Source organism: Nicrophorus vespilloides, unplaced genomic scaffold, assembly GCF_001412225.1.
Source record: "Nicrophorus vespilloides isolate i.1.1-1 unplaced genomic scaffold, Nicve_v1.0, whole genome shotgun sequence".
NCBI lineage: Eukaryota > Metazoa > Arthropoda > Insecta > Coleoptera > Silphidae > Nicrophorus > Nicrophorus vespilloides.
Window position 1 is genome coordinate 1 of NW_017098239.1, and position 17,798 is coordinate 17,798.

Genomic DNA, 17,798 nt, shown 5'->3' on the forward strand with positions numbered 1-17,798 from the left:
CTTATACATTTTTTTAATGATATTGAAGCAATTTATAACAATTGTGGGAAAAATATTGAAATTTTCATAAAGTTGTAACATAATGTAATAATGTAATGTTTTGAAGATGTTCATAAAAATAAATAAACATTTCTATTATTGAATGATCCTATTCGAATCCTGTTCGAATCCTGTTCGAATCCTACAGAGGGTTCGAATTTTATTGAAACGCGGAAAAAGTGCTATAGGTTTTATAATAAGCAATAATAATAATTGAGCTTGTATTGTATTTGAATAAATTAGCAATGTTTTTTTTAGAAACAGAAATAATATCTGCTTCTGATAATCATATTGTATTTTCAATGTCTTTGCGCTTCGATTACTGACTAGATGAATTGTAGGCTGAGAAGCGGCAAGTAGTATTGAATGAAAATTTCAAATATGTTTCACAAGTTAATTTGCAAAGTATGCCTAAATTATGTCACAATATCACGTATTGTTCTAAATTGCTTCAAGAATTATTAAAATATGTATAAGAAATGTATTGGCGTTTGAAGTTTGTAATTGACTTAAGTCAAAATCAGTGGCGTACATAGCAACAAAACTATTATTTATAATTAATGACCCACCGGTGGGTCATGCCGTCGTCAATGTGTTAATGAATCAAAGAATATTTACATCACTTCCATAAATCTGCAGAACGATATCAAGGATAAGTTGACACCGCTGGAAGCGGAAATCCGGTACTCGATGAAAGAATCCCGCCACTTCCAGCAGAGCTTCCAACGCAGAGACCCCAAATCCGTGCTCCTTCCCATTCTCGATCTCAACGTACCGCCAGTTCGTAAAGATTCCATCAGCATTCACAAGAACTGCGGCCGCGATAACGTCTGCATTCCCGATCTGAGGCTCATCGCCAATTCGTGAGTTATGAAATGAAATTGTTGCAATTCTTAAACTTAATCATCTTTTTTTCAAAATAGGAGCGTCGAAAAGTACCTGCTCAAATCCAACGAGAAACTGCAGTTCGATATAATCGTACAGAACGAGGGTGAAGACAGTTTCGAGTCGACGTTCGATTTGAGTATGCCGGCGGGTGTGGATTTCAACAAAATCATTCAATACGATAAGAACGAGGTGAGGTTCCTCTGTTCCCCGATGGAGAACAACACGATCAGATGCGACATCGGTAATCCTCTTCCAGCCGGAAAAATAGTAAGTCTTGACTTTGTCTGAAATAAAGAAAGATGATTAATCTGTTGCTTGTTGCTTCGATCAAGGCGAGATTCACGATTCAGGTGACGCCTAATCACAAGGAAGGTATGAGTTCGATCTACGAGTTTTCGATGGCCGTGAACAGCACGAATCCCGAGGATCCACTGACCGTTTCCGATAACCAAAAGAAGATTCACATACCGATCTGGGTCAACTCGAAATTGGAGCTCGGAGGAACGTCGAGACCGTCGGACATCCATTACAATGCATCGCAGTATGCATCTTCCGAGGAGATCAAGAAGGAGAGCGACATTGGTCCTCAGGTCATCCACGTGTACAGCATCAAGAACAACGGACCTTCGGACATCACCGAAGCGGAGATGCTGTTCCTGTTGCCGTACGCCACGTTGGGTGGTGAAGATTTGCTCTATCTGCTCGAACAACCGCACACTTTGGGCAACGTCAAGTGCGAGGCGGTCGACGCGAATTACCGCGATTACGAACTCGATTACAGGAAGAAAACCATTTGGGAAACGATTGGCATCGATACGGCCAAAGCGGATTTCGCCAGTGCGGCCGGACAAATCGGTGGGATCATTATTGAGGAAGGTGAAGGCACGAGAGGAGCGGTCGGCGGTTCCGAGAAGGTCCACATGACTAAGGAGACGGTGGATAGCGGAGACGGTTCTCTGATACATCAGCAGAGGAGGAAGCAGCAGCAAACTGGCGGCGGCGGCGGCAGCAGCAGCAGCAGTTCCGGTTCGGGCACTTTGGTTCACGTCGGCGAAGATGGATCCAGGGTCAGAGTGGAAACGCATTCGAGCAGTTGGAATTCTTCTGGAAGTGGTGGTGGTCCGACGACGGTCACCCACGTCTACAGCAAAAACACCACCAGGTACATCGGACCTGATGGTAAGGTGCACTACCACGAAAGTTCTTCGGGCGACAAGCACGGAGGTGCGGTAACATCTTCGTCATCGTCTTCAAGTGGTGGTGGTAGTTTTGTCAGTGGCGGAGGCAGTGAAGGCAGTTTTTCGGGCGGTTCAAAACCTCAGATCATCTACACGTCGACAGGTAAACAGCACGGAAATCAGCAAGGCAACAGTTTCATCACGATGACTTCTTCATCGTCGGATTCGGGTGCCAATCAAGATCACTCTATGACAGGTCCGGAGGGTCGCAGATCTGGACAGACTTTTAACCACGAGGAGGGCGGAAAGACGATTTACCAAAGTGGAGAATACCCTGGAAACAAACCGCAGACAGTTAACAAGCATTTCGATTGGAACAGAGGATCGCAGACAAATTACAATCAGCAGCAAGGTGGAGGAAGCACCTACGAGTCCGAGTCAGGTTCTAATTCTAGAGCGGAGGGAGGAAGAGTTGATGGATCTTACGCATCTAGAACGGAAGGTGGACAGGGTTCTAGGGTGGAAGGATCTTACACTTCTAGAACGGAAGGAGGATCTACTCACGGTTCGAGGACTGAAGGAGGAGTCTATAGTCAGGGCGGTTCCAGGGCTGAAGGAGGAGGAGTCTATAGTCAGGGCGGTTCAAGGGCTGAAGGAGGAGGAGTCTATAGTCAGGGCGGTTCCAGAGTTGAAGGATCGTACACTTCCAGGACTGAAGGTGGTCATGCTCAAGGTGGTTCCAGAGTTCAGGGATCTCACGCTTCAAGAACCGAAGGAGGAGGTGGTTCCAGAGTTGAAGGATCGTACAATTCTTGGTCGGAAGGAGGTGCTGGTGGTTCCAGAAATGAAGGCGGTCACAGCGGTGGAGGCTCCAGGTTCGAAAGCAGCTACAATCAGAGCAGAACTTACGGAACGGCTACAACGGAGAGCGGTTACCATCATCAGCAACAGCAAGGAGGTCATGGCACTTACCAATCCAGATACAACACGGACAACGATGACATCCCCTACTCATCCGAAGAGTACATCGGAGAATCTTATGAGAACACCTACGACGAGGAGGAGGCGCGCAGGGCAGCGGCAGCTGCAGCATTAGCTCGCAGTAGTAACAGGACCCATCACCAATGGTCATCGAGTCAAGGAGGTCAACAACAACACCATCACGAAGGTGGTGGTCTAGATTTGGGCGCTGCAGCACTCGGCTCAGGCGGCTTCAGAACGACCACCTTCGACGTCAGCGGTGGAATGGTCGGAGGCGGCGGCGGCAGTGGCGGCAATGTGCAAATGTCCAATCAGGGAGCGGCATCATCGCAGGGCGGCAACAAGTGGGAGTCTCGCAGCGAAACTCATTGGTCCTCATCGGGAACCGGGGATGTTCCGCCGCAATACCACGCCTCCGCCAGCTTGATTGAACGGGACAACGTTGCAACGGACAAACCCGATTACAACAACAGATTCCACGGACGCAGAAGGAGGCAGGTGACCGACGACGACGACATCCGAAACGCGGTGCAATGCAAGTCCACCAAGTGCATGATGGTGAGGTGCGTCGTCGGACCTCTGCTGAACGAACAGGACGCAATCATCGCGCTCCGATCGAGGATCAACGTCAGAGCTTTGAAAAACGTAACGAACTGTAAATCATCTGTAAATGTTTATCTAAATATTTGTTTACCGTGCAGATTTCGACGTCGCAACCGATCAGCTTCTCGTCGATGATGTTGGCGAGGATCAGCAAACTGCAGTACATCGGTCGACCAGCAGAAAGACAGATCCACAGTCACGAGATCTTCACGACCGTTCCAGTCACTGAACCAGACAAACCGAAAATTGTTCCTCTTTGGGTCGTCGTCCTCTCCGCAGTTGCCGGAACCATCATCCTCCTGCTGCTCATATTCTTGTTGTACAAAGTAAGCACCATCACCACACACATCTACCTGTAAAAGAGTTAATCAATGTTAATTTTGATGATGATGATTTCAGTTTGGATTCTTCAAGAGGAATCGTCATTCGGACGCACCGGAAAGGCAACCCCTCAATCGCAACGGATTCTATCAGAACGGAGACGCAGCACTCTGATGATGAGCACCAAAAAGAAGAAACGGAAATTAAGCGACTTAAACATGTAGAATACTCATAACCTCCCCTCTCCCAATCCCCCCCGCTCGCGCGCGATTTAAAGACATAAAATTGCGATTTCTTTCTTTCTTTCTTTTATCTTAATTTATTATTTTGTTTTCGTTTTTTTTTTATATTTGCATTAATTCACGGGAGTCGGGACTAACGAGAGCGGAATATTAACGAGTGATCTTCTCATCAGCAATATATTATTACTACTACTTATGTAAACGTATTTTCATTATTATTTTTTCTTATTTCACTTGCGTAAACTAAAAACAGCTAATTTCAAATAACGTGTAAGATGTAAACAAACAAAAAAAAACAGTAACGTAGCGTAACGATAGAAACGAAACAAAACAAAAAAAAAGAGAAGAGATGCGATGAATTCTCATAGTGCCTTAATATAAAGTGATGATGCGACGAGAGGGATCAAGACGGCTCTGCGATCTTCAATTGTTCTTTCTCTCTCTCTCTCTCTATCTCTTGTACTTAGAGGACATGTTTGTGTGTATTTAGTGTGTGTGCGTCATAAAAAAAACAAAAAGCGAATTAAATAAAAAAAAAAACGATTATAAAACAATTATCCTGCCGATGAATGAGGAAGAGGATATGGACGAAAACAGCGAATAACTTAGGAGTACGATAATAATAATAATAATAATTATTAATAATAATAATGATAACAAGACTATTGTTGTTTTGCCTCCTCCTCCTCGGAAGCTGCGGAGGAGATCGAACGAGATCGAGCCGAGAAGAGGAGCATATATATCTGTACATACGAAATAAATCAATTTATGTTTTAATTAATTAAATAAATTATTTATATACGCTTTCTCTCATTACATCAATCTTCTCGCCCAAATCCCAACATCACTCCATCCATTGTTTCCATAGCAATTAAGATAATTTTATACACAATTAAAATATCTCCTAGCAACGACGTCGTCACTTTTATTTTCATCGTTAAGGGGACGCCACTTACCGTTGTTAGTAAGTAATATTGAGAACGTTGATGAATAAAAACAAACAGAGCAAATAAACTAACTTGTTCATGTCGACGATAATGGTAATTATCATAAATACTTTTATTGTTCACATCTAAAACAGTTTCCTCGGTGAAAATATGATGAAGAGGTGCGCGGAAGGTCGGTCCTTCCCTTCCTCTCCTGCTCAACATCAAATCGACTGCAACATCATCATACAATCATAATTTATATATTTATATAAAAAATAATAAATGATAATAGAAACAGATAACATTTCGTAACGTAAAAAAGAAAAACGAACACCATTCAGGAGGTGGAGGATTTGTTATTATTACAGAAAATAATGACGATGATATTTATAAGAAAAAAAATATATATATAAAATAATCAATTACAAAATAAAACACAATACGATTTTTCAGACTAGAGACCTACGTTGCGGATAGAATTTGTACGGCTTGCTTGCTTGCTTCTCCCTCCTTAAACTACACTAAATAAAATACTATCTCGTAATATTATCTCTCTCTCTCTCAGGAAATAATGGATTAAAGCGATCGATTCACAACGGTTACCAGACCCGCATCTCTTCACTCAATCAGTTAATTAGTTAGTGGTAGTGTGGATGGTATGTTGAAATGCGCGTCTCGGAATATATTCTTAAGGCAAGATCTAATTGATTCAGTGGAACTTTTTGATTCTCTCGATGGACGATCGAGTCGTTCTCACTTGGATTCAGTCGTATTGTTGTTGACCATTTTGAAGTGGTTCAGGTCGTCGGCGCACTCTTTCAACAGCATCATATGGTCCAGCTTATCGACAGTACTCCTCAGCTCGCTCTCCCACACGTGATCGGAGCTCTCGCCCTCACCGCCGTCGATTGGTCTGACTGCCAGCGTCTTCACCTTCAGCTTCAGTTCGTCCAAATACTCCTCGATCTCCTCGGCGTCGTCCTTCTCGCTTACCGCGGAGCTCGTCGTCCCGCTGTACGAACCAATGCTCCTCAGTTCGCACTTGTCCAACTCGCGCTCGATGTCCGGCAACTGGCCGTGCTTCGTCGCTGAAGATGACGCAACAGATACACCATCCTCGTCCGCTAGCTCCGCTCCTACGCCAGGTTCACGAGGCTTCGCCAGCAGATCGTTGTAGCCGTTCCGCTTCATGTGGATCTCGTTGGAGATCTGCTCGAGATTCTTCAGCGACTGCGCGTACGACGTCTTCGACTTGCTTATTTCCGATTTCAACCATTCTATGCGATCCTTCTGCGTATTCAGCTGCTCCTGACACAGACCTTTCTCGTCAAAGTACGGCCTTGACTTGATGATGTGCCTTCGAAGACGATCCTCTAGCTCCTGCACCTTATGCTCGGCTGCGTTGAAGAGCGTAGCTGTTCTCTGATGCTCTCTACCGCTTTCGGCCTTTTCGTTTTCAGCATCCATCACCTACAAAGAAAGAAAAAACAACATTTACGAATTATTTCAAGATAACGACGTAGTCATAGCACAACAATAGCAATTCCAATTGTAGAATGTAACAATGTAAAATCGTTAAAGTAGAAAAAATGCAAATTTAGAGCAGAGGTCAAAGTCTATTATTATAAGCCATTTTTGATTTTCAATTGCAAAGTCATCTAAATTGCGATCTTTGATAAAGGAATAATCTTCCAGCACAATAGATAATCAACTGATTAACAATACAATCTCCAGTTTCGATTAATTATAATAAAAATGATGGAAATATGTGTATTGAAATTTCTCCTAGGTCTTTTAAAAGTTATCATTTGAATATCAATAGTTTGAATTGAAGATGAATGCGAACTTTCACAAATAATAGAGCGAACAACGGAAAATTGGATTATCCAGATGATCGGATTAGGAGCGAGAATACATCTACTTGTGGATGGGTGAAGGTGAATCGCGTTTTATACAACGAAATAGAAAGCACTGAATACTAAATCAATTGTTATGCAAATGATGGATTCCCATGCAATTACATCACCCCCGTCCATCCAAACTCACCTTCATTGTGGCGTGATTGAGCATCTCCTGCCAGGCATTGTCAAATTGCCACTCGTGCTGATTGCTCATGAACCTCTGCTCAGCAAGTGCCACAGTCTCCTTCGCAGCTGCATGTATCTCTGCATAAACAACAAAATTTTAGAAGAAAAGAAAAAAACACATATTATCAATGTTAATACCATTGGCTCGTCTGAACACTACAGCAGCTTTCTGACACTCAGTCTGCGCTTTCCTTGCAACCTCCAGGGCTTCATAGTAAGGTCTGGCTTTCTCTATGCAGCTGCCCAACTTTTTAGAATACAGCTTCAACCTCCTCGTCGCCTCATTCAGTAACATGCGGAATGTAGTGTTGGCCTCCTAAAATGATCAGCATTAAATAATCACAATTGCAATGCAATTTAAGAATCAAACTTACGTCCAACTCAATTTCCAGCTTGTTGATCTCGTCCGTGGACTTGTTCAGGTTTTCCAACTCCACTTGGATCCGGGGATCCAACTCGTCCTCCGGATCCGAATCCATCCTGAATCTTCTGCACAACAACAACACCCCTTCAACTTTCCTCTGCACCAAACTTCTTTACATGTTACATCTGCAGAGCGAAGGAAAATCCTCCCACACGCAACGTTCATACACTGCTGAAGAATTACCGACAATCGCGAAAATTTCGTGTTTTCAATGAAGCACAGACCAGAGAAGAAGAAAAAAATTAGAAACGTCACACACGAACACAACACATCACAATAATAATAATGATGATGTTGATGGATGAAGAGATGGAGAAGGTTGGTCCGAACCAAGCTCAGAAGGTGGCGCCAAAGGAAAAAGCACTTGCGTTAGACGAGGATGGATGCACGTTGAGGCACGTCGTGACTTGAGGATTAGACCCCGAAACGGGTTTTGCTAATGTTTAAAAATAATTTGCTCGGCACGTTCGATTTCTATAAACAATGCGAATGGAATTCCAAACGTTATAAATAATAGGCGGCTCTTTGTTCGTGCGGTGGGAATGCGATGTGTGGAAGTGGAAGCGCGAATACAGAGAGACGCCCAACGTCGCGACGCAAGCGTTCTTTGATTATTAACTTTTATTACATAAAAATAATGAAACTATCATTATCGATATGTTACGATCACAAAGTCTCATCGATCAATTGATTTCCGATGATTCTCTTTCATTCTTTAATTGATCATCAACGCCGATTTTTTTAAATACAATTTTGAATTTTATAAATTTAAGGTTGTTGATGGTTTTTCTTACCGTTGGCAGCGCTGCAAAAGTTTATAGTTTTTTTCCGTTGATTCTGTTGGTTGCACTTTCAGTAATGTCGCACACGACCACCGAAGCCGTTTGTTTCAGCAGATTTTTCCGTTTGTTGTGTGTGCACTTTTCCTAGATTTTCGCCTCCGATTCTGTGCAGATAAATCTTCGTGCAGGTATAATGTCTTACGTGGGTTCTCCTTATTCCAACACTTTCCATCAAGAGGATTACGACTTGGACGACGACCACTACGACGATGATAACGATAAGGAACGCGAGCACGACAACGAGAGCGACGAAGGTACGTTTGTTTATACTACAATCAATTGTTTTTTTTGTTCTAAATTGAGATTTCAACGCTTGTTGGATTTGCGTGCAATAAATCGTAACCTCAATGTTTGTTTTTTAGATACTGAGGATGCCAGCGAGACTGATACTGGACCACACGAGGAGCACATGGAGATCAAGGAGCAAATGTACCAGGACAAATTGGCAACTCTGAAGAAGAAACTGCAGCAGCTGGAGGATGGAACGCACTACGAGTACACCAGGAAGGTGAAGAAACTGAACGAGCAGTACGAGGAGCGGAATCGCCTGAACAACATCTACAGGGAGTACATGATGGAGTGCGTGGAGAGGGATTACATCATAGAGAAGAAGGCGGCGGTGAAGGAGTACGAGGAGAAGAAGGTGGAGCTGAAGGAGAATTTGATCTCGGATTTCGAGGACAAGAGGAAGACGATCGAGGCGGAGAGGTTCACGATGGAGTTGACGGGGGATTCGATGGAGGTGAAGCCGGTGATGACGAGGAAACTGAGACGGAGACCGAACGATCCGGTGCCCGTGCCGGAGAAGAGACGGAAACCGCCGGCGGCGCAGATCACGTACCTGCTGGAGGAGAAGGAGGTGGAGAGCGATCTGAAGAAGATCGCTCAGCCGTACAAGAAGCCCGGTAGGTTCCGTTGATTCAAAGTGTGAGCGAAATCGATTCTTATACTGATTAGAGTTTGATTTCAGTGCCTGAGATCGTCGCCAACGCGAACTCGAATAGTAGCAGTCAGAACCAATCGATGCAAGTGTCTTCGACGGTGAACGATGCTCCTCCGGTCGTCGAGACGAGGGTGGAGGATGGTAAGCTGCTGTACGAGCGACGTTGGTACCATCGAGGACAGTCGATCTTCGTGGAGGGCAGAGACATGGCCAAGTTTCCAGCCAGCATCTCGGCGATCGCCAACGATGCGGTACGTCTGCTTTAATCAATCGTCAAAGAGGTAATTTGATTGTTATTTTCTTTGTGTGTCTTATATAGATATGCGTGAAGAAGAGCGACAACTCGAAGGTGCGGATTTACATAACGAATCTGGCCAGGGGGAAGGTGTCAATAAAACGGAGGGCGTCGTAAACTGACGCGCGACTGTATTATCAAAAATAATTTTGGAGAACGCCGCCAAGGAAATGCACTGTACATATACAAAAAAAAAAACATATTTATATAGAGAAGAGAACTAAGAGGAAGGGAGGAAGAAGTAAATTATATTATATTATACAACGTGGGGGGGGGAATTCAACAAATTTCAAAGCACGGTTTCATCTGAGGCGGCGTTCTTCGTGCTCGAATGTGACCGCGAGATCGAGAGGTCTATGACCGAATCGCCGTTATCCTCGACGATCTCCTCCAGGTGCTGGTGCTGCGGTGACGACGATTGCTGCTGCTGCGAAGGAGGTGGTGGATAGTTCGGCTGATCTGGGACGGGTGGTATGTAACGGACGATGCACTCCCTCTGCCACCAGTAGTACCACATTCGGCCGTGGTAGCCGACCACCACGTACACCCAGATGTAGTAGCCGAAGAGCATGATGGCGATCATGATGAGCAGAGAGATGGACGTCCAACGGGCGGTCGGGATGTTCGAGAATCGCTGCTGGTTGTAGTAATCGGCGGAGAAGAGGCAAATGTAGGTGATGACGATGGCGAACGGCGTGAGGACGGCGCACACGATCAAATCGCAACGGATGGCGCGGACGCGCGCCCCGAAATTGGTGGGCTGATGTCTGAACCATTTCCAGATGGACTGTTTCGCCGTGTACTTGGGCACCCTCTCCGTCTCGTACACGTGGTGGCACAGTTCGCACGCCGTCGAATTCGACTCGGAGAGCCACTTCTCCAAGCACGTCTTGTGCACGAACGCCACCGTTCCCTGCAACGCAAGTGTGATCATCATTAACTTAAGAAACTACCACAGGTAACTAACATACAATTTACTAATTGACCTGTATTTCGATACGCATCCACACATTTATTATTATATATTATTATATATACAACACAATAAACATTTACAAAATAAACACAACATATCTCTATTACCATTCACATCCACAAAATCCCATTTGACAACACCCGGCGCATCCACCAAACCTTTCTTTAAAAAAAAAAACATTAGTCTACTTCATCCACTCTAAATACATATATATTAATAACAATCATCCACACTAAACGCACTTGGATCATTTTTTTTTGAAATTGATGTAGTTTGAATCGCGTATGCCTTGCAATTTGTTTATTGCTCCCGGCGCGTCCACCATAAACACGAACACAAGTAATTGTCATGAATTAAAAAGTACTTCTCGTAAACATATGTTACTTGCGATGTGCATGTAGACTGCGTACATAATCGATTGCAATGAAAGAAACGGAGAAGAATACGCAAACTCACTTTGCATTTGCACGGCGTAATGATGGTCTCGTCCTTGTTGTCGTCGAAGCAGATCCGACAGACGATGGACACAATCGAGGTCTTGTCGTCGCAGTCGTGTTGGCTTTGAGCCGGCCGGACGACGAGGACATCATCCTCCTCCTCGGCGACGCCACTTGTCTCCTCCATCTGGGCTTTGATTCTGCTGCTGACTATATCAATGTCACAAGACGCGATACAAAAAAAAACACACGAATGAATGTTATACAACCAACATCACCGCGTCACGAAAACCAATAGTAATGAACATCGTTTGACGTTGCTGCTTGTACAATTGCCGATTTGGCGCGTAATTTGGGTATCCAGTTACATAAGTTACAGGCAACCAGACGAACGGTAAATTTAAATAATTCGAACGTTGAAAGTCTTCGTGCGCGACCAATCGAAATGAGTTATTATTGCGGTGGTGTTATTTTTAAAACGCGTTGCGCGATTCGTTTCGTAACTAGTTTATTGTATTGTCCTGATGATTCATCCTGTTGTCCTGTTTTAGGTTTCCTGCGGTTTGTACGCCTGCTACGATCATATCCTTTTCGTGGTCCATATCGTCCTTGACGTTTCCATGTGTTGGTGGTGGTGGTAGTGGGGGAAGGAGGAATCACCACCGATGTGTGTGTTATTGTTGATGTAGTCATCATCATCTCTGCTGCTGCTGCTTCATATTGATCTGAGACGTCGAGCGGGAAGCATCAATTATTATGGCGAAGCAGAGTCAGGTGAAGGCGCGCAGGAAGCTGATCAATCCCGTCTTCCACTTGCAGACGAAGCAGGAGGATGACGGTCAGCTGACGACGGGGATGATCAAAGTCGTGCGGAAGACTGGACAGCTGAACCTCTCCGGTCGCGGCTTAGCCTCAGGTACGAACGAAAGCGAAAACCGAAGACGACTACGACTGAACTCTATTTTTTAAATACATACAATCACATCATCTCCGTCCGCTGTTCACACCTGCATCAACATCATCGTCGTAGTCATGGCAACACGTTTGTTTCCATCCGCGTCCTTTGAGTCACCGCCAACTCTGCATCCTTTGCGCGTTCTAAACAAACTTTTCGCACATTCTCCTCATTCAAACAAATATCGATTTTAATAGAAATTATCTCACATCATCATCAAATAACGCATTTAAACCAAACCGATTTTAACTAAAACCAAATAGAAACTGATTATCGCTATAAATTGTGTAAGCACAATCCAATTCTCTATCTACATTCGTTCTGTACATAATTGTTATTGTTCTTTTAATTTCATTGAGAATTGCGGGTTGCGTCATTTAATTAATTGGTGATGAATCGTTATGCAAATTTTGGAAGTTTCGCTCTTCTGTGGACCCGTTTCTCTGACATTTTTCGTCGTCTACCCGTATTTATAATCGTGACACAGTCGAGATCGGTGCATTCTTTACGCTTATGAATTGCTTTTTTTTGCGTACTTGACCGAGCGACGAGGATTTCACATCCACTTTGTCTCCTTCAATTCTGTTTCAATGCCAAAACAGACAAACATTATTATGTTACCAATTCACTTTCATTTCAACATTTCTATTACATTATTCTCTAAATATATATATACATTTCAAACTTACAAATACTATTTATAAAATAGTGAAATCCAATTCGAAATGTTTCAGTTCCAAAGGGAATGTTCAAGATGTACGAGACGGGCGGTTCGGAGTCGGTCAAGCATTTCGACATGTCGAAGGGAACCGACGATCCCTGGTGGACTTTTCAACCCTTGACCTACATGGACATCAGCTCCAACGTGCTCGTCGACATTCCGCCGGAAATCAAGATGTTCGAAGATCTGACGGTCCTCAACGTAAGTCATTCAATAGCTTAAGACTTTGAGATTCAAACAGCGTCATCGCCTCACGATTATCTATTTTTCGCTTTCGATATTTCATACTTTTAATTACTATAACTATTCAATTTGATTAAGACATTTAATCGTTTCATTAGTGGAAGTATTATAGTATTCCCGTGACGATTAATTAATTTAACTACGATAAATTGGTTTGCGTTCGGGGAGAGGATTTCTTGTAAAACGGTCGCACGGCAGACAATTGAATAGTTATCGCTTTCTTTTTCTCTCTCGCTGTTGTTAATTAGGCACGTTTTCTTTCTAAATTTTGTTTTTTTCTGCTGTTTGTTGTTGTTGTTTTTGTGCAACACGTTTGTATATAGCTGCAAGACAATTGTTTGTCGAAGTTGCCGTCGGAGATCGGGGCGTTAACAAAGCTAACAAGACTAAACCTGAGCCATAACAAGATCGAGTCGCTGCCGATGGACTTTTACAGGTTGACCGAGCTGCAGCAGCTGAACCTCTCGCATAACTCGCTGAGCGTCGTCGACGTCGGCTTCGTCGATCTGGTGATGCTGCAGACGCTGGTAAATATAGACTAAACATTAACCTTTTTAAACGCACCAAAAGAAACAGCGTACAAATAAACATAATGTACAATGCAGGACCTCGCCCACAACCAATTAACACAATTACCAAGTGGTATCGGCTATCTAGTGCGATTAACCGACCTTAATCTCGCCCATAATCAACTGACCGAACTGCCCACGGACATATCTAACATCCGAGGTAATAATCAAAAACTAAATAGAAAGAGTAGAAGTAGAAGAAACAAACAGAACGTCTTCGTAATTCGATAACTCGATTGTTTGCAGCGCTGCTCAAGCTGGACGTGACCCACAACAATCTGCGGAGGCTGCCCAATCTGGGGGAACTGCGGAAGCTGCAGGTCCTCTACGCCCAACACAACGACATCGAGGAGCTTCCGGGATTCGAGGGTTGCGAGAATCTGCAAGAACTCTACTTTGGCAATAACTTTATCAAGGTTCGTGTCTCGCATCCTCTCGACGTGGATGATTGACTTTGTGTTTGCAGGACGTCGAGGCGGACTTCTGCGAGTCCATGTCGCTGCTGAAGATACTGGATCTGAGGGACAACAAGATAGAGTTTCTTCCGGATCAAATCGCTATGCTTCAACACATCATACGCATGGATCTCACGAACAACGAACTCGCAAGGTGAGATATTTCCGTTTCGATCGATTCCGTAAACCCGACACCAATGGAACCGACGAACAAAAGGTGGCCTTTCATTGTTGTATGAGTAAGAATCGACGCTCCTTTAAAATATCCTTGTTATCCGATTCAAAAGCGAATAATGATGGTATCGATTTAATTATGTTAGGATCGGTCTGATTATAGTTGTAATCAAATTATTTTTGTTTCAGTCTGCCGAATTCGTTGGGTTTGCTGTCGCATCTGCAGAATCTGCAGATCGAAGGGAACAAGTTCAAGCAGATCCGACAGGATCTGATAAAAGGTGGCACGCTGAGGTTGCTCAAACATCTGCGCGATAAAATGATCGCAGACGAGAAGAAGTTGAACGTGAACGGAACAAACGCGATCAATCAGGAAGTCAGAGTGTTTCCCGATAAGTAAATTTGATTGATTTGATTCATCGATGATTGAACGTAATCATTTTTATTGTTTCAAATTGTTGTTAAGGTACATGATGAAGAATTCGCGGGCCTTGAATCTGACGCAAAAGGAGTTGACGCAAGTGCCCGAGAACGTGTTCGAGGATGCGGCCGCAGCCGAAGTGCACATAGTCGATATATCCAAGAACAAATTGACGGATGTTCCCAACGGGTATACTGAGATTAATCCAAGTTTTATTTGTTCATTTTTAACGTGTGTATCGCAGTTTGAGTTGTCTTTCGGCTGAAATATCTGAGCTTAACATGAGCATAAACAGGATCAAGGAGCTGCCCGAGTTCGTCGGATCCTTTTCGAGGCTTCAGTACTTGGATCTCGGAAAAAACAACTTTTCCGATCTGCCAGCAACCTTGGGTCAGCTGAGATACCTGCGCGAACTCGTCCTCTCCTACAACTTGTAAGTTGATCATTACGTTCAAGCGATATATAATAATAATTGTTGCGTGAAGTTTCACCGCGATTCCGAGCTGCGTTTACGAGCTGGAGAACTTGGAAATCCTGCTCGTCTCCGACAACCAGATAGCCAAGATCGATGCCGTCGGTCTGAAGAGGTTGAAACGTTTGGCCACCTTGGATTTCAGCAACAATAACATTGATAGCGTCCCGTTTGAATTGGGCAACGTGAAGCAGCTGAGGTAACGTATTTCTAGAACAATTTTTTTTTTATTATGATTAATTCTATTCTGCTAGGTGTTTGGAGCTGAAGGGGAACAGCTTCAAGTTGCCGCGTTACGCGATTCTGGAGCAGGGCACCGAATCCGTGCTGTCCTATCTGCGAGATCGCATCCCCACGTGAATCCATCGCATCCAAAGATATCTACTATACCTCAGCCGTATTACAATTTCGTTTTTTTTTAGTTTAGTTTAGTTCGTCTTGGCTTTGCAGTGAATTTGTTGGAAAAGGAATTGGTTTTTTTTTTTTTGAGAAACTATTGTTGGTGCTGGCGCGTGAATTGCTGTGGGGATGGTGAGAAGATGATTATGTTGTAGGAGTAGGATGACCCAGGTGATATTTTTCTATTCATATTAAGTATTAGTAATTAGGGATTGCAAAATAATTATTATATTATTTTAATAAAATCAAGAGTGAGAAAAAAAAAAATATGATTATTATGAAATCCTTCCTGTCTTCAGTTGAATTTAGTCGAGATATGGTAAAGGTAATTTTAAAGTTTTAATGTTTACGCGCACATTTTACATTTTACTTTGTTTTAGTGAGGATTTTGCTGATTTCCATAGTTGTGATAATTTTCATTCCGGTGGTTTCTCCTGGTACCATTTGGTTTTCGTCTTGGCCGGTTGCTCCTCGTTGTCCTTGTAATCCCATTTGGCGCGACGAGCTGATCCCATGACGGCGTAACAGATGGCCATGGCGAAGGCGACGATGATGACGAAGTAGAAGATCCACGTCCATTGTCCTTCGCTGTTATCTTTGGCGATGATCGCGATGACCATGGGGGTGACGGTGCCGGCTATACCGCCGCACGCGTTGCACACCGTCACGATGAAGGGATAGAAGTGCAGCGAGAGACTGAGGCAGTTCTCGTCGATGGCGTAAGCGGCGGCCCCGTTCAAGAACAGAGCGATCGAGACGACGATCAGCACGCCTATGATGTGACACTGCAGAAAGATGAGGACGAGTAGGAGGGCGGCGGGAACGACGAGTCCGATGAACACGCAGAACTTGTACACGCACGAGACGCGCAGATTCCGTCTGAAGAGATTGTTGCACATCATTGAGAAGACGAAGTAGCCCATAAAGTACATCAGGTAGGGCAGAGATCCGATCTGCGTGATCTCCATCAGATCCATCTTGATGTACGATTGCAGGAACTTGGGGTAATTGGTGAAGAGCGTGAGGAAGACGTACTCGTTTCCGAATTGGGCGAGCGCCAACGCGAATATAGCCAAATCCTTGGCGCCCTTACCCTTATCCTCGACTGCAACAACCTTATCTTTCAGATCCTCCAGTTCGTAGCTCTGGATCATGGGATGCTTCTCCGGATCAGCGAACACGTAGAAGAGCGCGAAGAGGATCCAGAGGATGCCCGCAGCTCCGAACACGAAGAACGGTATGTGCCAACTGGAGGTGACCTTGATGAGCCAACCGGTCGTGATCGATGCGAAGTAGATGCCCACCACCTTCGAGCAGTTGATCAGTCTCACGGTGACCTTCTTCTCCTCCAGCCAGATCCATTTGATGAACAGACGATTGATGCCGTGCTGCACCATCGCTTGTCCGATGCCGGCAGCGGCTCGCAGCAGCGTCAGCAGAACCCAATTCATGAAGTCGATGGGCATGAAGATCGAGCCGAACGGCAACAGACCGGTCGCCAGCGAGGTGATTGCCATTCCGACGAGGATGGAGAAGCGACCACCGAGTCTCGCGACGAAGATCAGCAGGAACTGGAAGAGTGTCCAGGCGGCGTAGAACGAGCACAGCAGGACGCCCTGTCCGAACTCGCCCCAATCCTTCTGGTCTCCGGTCGGCTCCACTTGCCTCGTCGAGAACGAGGTGTTGCTGTAGGTGATGTTGCGCAGAGGGCAAGGCGATTCCGTGTCTTTGAACTTGATCATCTCGGTGATTCCCATGTTGAGGACAACTCGTTGAGCGTAGCATATACCCACCGCCGTCATTATCGACATGATGACGGCGTGCCTCATCGGCGAGCAGTAGCAAGGATTCGTCGGCATCCTTCACGCAACGATCAACAGCAAAACCGAAAAACATACACCCACCCCTAACTGACAAATCATCCCTTCTCGACGCGCTGTCAACAATTTCATATTTCCAAAGCATCCTAGCTGAATTAGTTTGATTCATTGCATCTATAGAAGAGAAGAAACTTGTAAATTGCTGTAAAAACGAGCTCACTTTGAGAAAAAACAATGCAATTAAAGAAGAAATTATTAGAATTACATTGACTAATCCAGTGGTTTCCAAACTTAATGTTACTATGCCTCGCTCAAAAGTATGTAATCATTTGGCGCCTCCCCTTTCATTAAAGGAACGCGTATTACAGCAATATCGATAAGAGC

The 17,798-nt window shown here is 44.4% G+C and overlaps 6 protein-coding genes across 7 annotated transcripts; 3 read left to right on the top strand and 3 right to left on the bottom strand.

The window, feature by feature from the left end:
• Nucleotides 1-603: 603 nt before the first annotated feature.
• On the top strand, nt 604-4,864 carry LOC108561963 (integrin alpha-PS2-like; the record flags this gene model as incomplete). Its single annotated transcript, XM_017920119.1, has 5 exons — nt 604-902; nt 963-1,194; nt 1,260-3,731; nt 3,788-4,015; nt 4,089-4,864. Coding segments are annotated over 5 exons (3,327 nt in total), but the record flags the coding sequence as incomplete, so codon positions are not given.
• A 703-nt stretch (nt 4,865-5,567) lies between these two features.
• LOC108561960 (SH3 domain-binding protein 5 homolog) lies at nt 5,568-8,307 on the bottom strand. The gene is made up of 4 exons (XM_017920116.1): nt 7,643-8,307; nt 7,407-7,584; nt 7,228-7,346; nt 5,568-6,651 (listed from the first exon to the last, which is right to left on the bottom strand). Exons 1-4 carry the CDS (start codon nt 7,745-7,747, stop codon nt 5,935-5,937), a joined length of 1,119 nt encoding a protein of 372 aa, XP_017775605.1. The 5' UTR covers nt 7,748-8,307; the 3' UTR covers nt 5,568-5,934.
• Nucleotides 8,308-8,535: 228 nt separating this feature from the next.
• On the top strand, nt 8,536-9,901 carry LOC108561961 (sin3 histone deacetylase corepressor complex component SDS3). Its single transcript, XM_017920117.1, has 4 exons — nt 8,536-8,788; nt 8,897-9,439; nt 9,505-9,728; nt 9,797-9,901. The coding sequence occupies exons 1-4, from the start codon at nt 8,668-8,670 to the stop codon at nt 9,887-9,889; spliced, it is 981 nt and encodes a 326-aa protein (XP_017775606.1). The 5' UTR covers nt 8,536-8,667; the 3' UTR covers nt 9,890-9,901.
• Nucleotides 9,902-9,977: 76 nt separating this feature from the next.
• LOC108561962 (E3 ubiquitin-protein ligase MARCH2-like) lies at nt 9,978-11,464 on the bottom strand. Its single transcript, XM_017920118.1, has 2 exons — nt 11,205-11,464; nt 9,978-10,685 (listed from the first exon to the last, which is right to left on the bottom strand). The coding sequence occupies exons 1-2, from the start codon at nt 11,370-11,372 to the stop codon at nt 10,062-10,064; spliced, it is 792 nt and encodes a 263-aa protein (XP_017775607.1). The 5' UTR covers nt 11,373-11,464; the 3' UTR covers nt 9,978-10,061.
• A 120-nt stretch (nt 11,465-11,584) lies between these two features.
• Nucleotides 11,585-15,772, top strand: LOC108561959 (leucine-rich repeat-containing protein 40). Of its 2 annotated transcripts, none has more exons than XM_017920115.1 (11): nt 11,585-12,101; nt 12,875-13,062; nt 13,452-13,631; nt 13,710-13,833; nt 13,920-14,089; nt 14,140-14,282; nt 14,492-14,698; nt 14,769-14,912; nt 14,968-15,156; nt 15,209-15,394; nt 15,450-15,772. In XM_017920115.1, the coding sequence occupies exons 1-11, from the start codon at nt 11,942-11,944 to the stop codon at nt 15,553-15,555; spliced, it is 1,797 nt and encodes a 598-aa protein (XP_017775604.1). In that variant the 5' UTR covers nt 11,585-11,941; the 3' UTR covers nt 15,556-15,772. The 2 variants fall into 2 exon arrangements, with proteins under 2 accessions (XP_017775604.1, XP_017775603.1); XM_017920114.1 differs by having other exon boundaries at nt 13,428-13,631; nt 15,450-15,771.
• Nucleotides 15,683-17,717, bottom strand: LOC108561958 (sialin-like). The gene has a single exon (XM_017920111.1). The coding sequence runs from the start codon at nt 17,451-17,453 to the stop codon at nt 16,011-16,013; it is 1,443 nt and encodes a 480-aa protein (XP_017775600.1). The 5' UTR covers nt 17,454-17,717; the 3' UTR covers nt 15,683-16,010.
• Between the last annotated feature and the right edge of the window lie 81 nt (nt 17,718-17,798).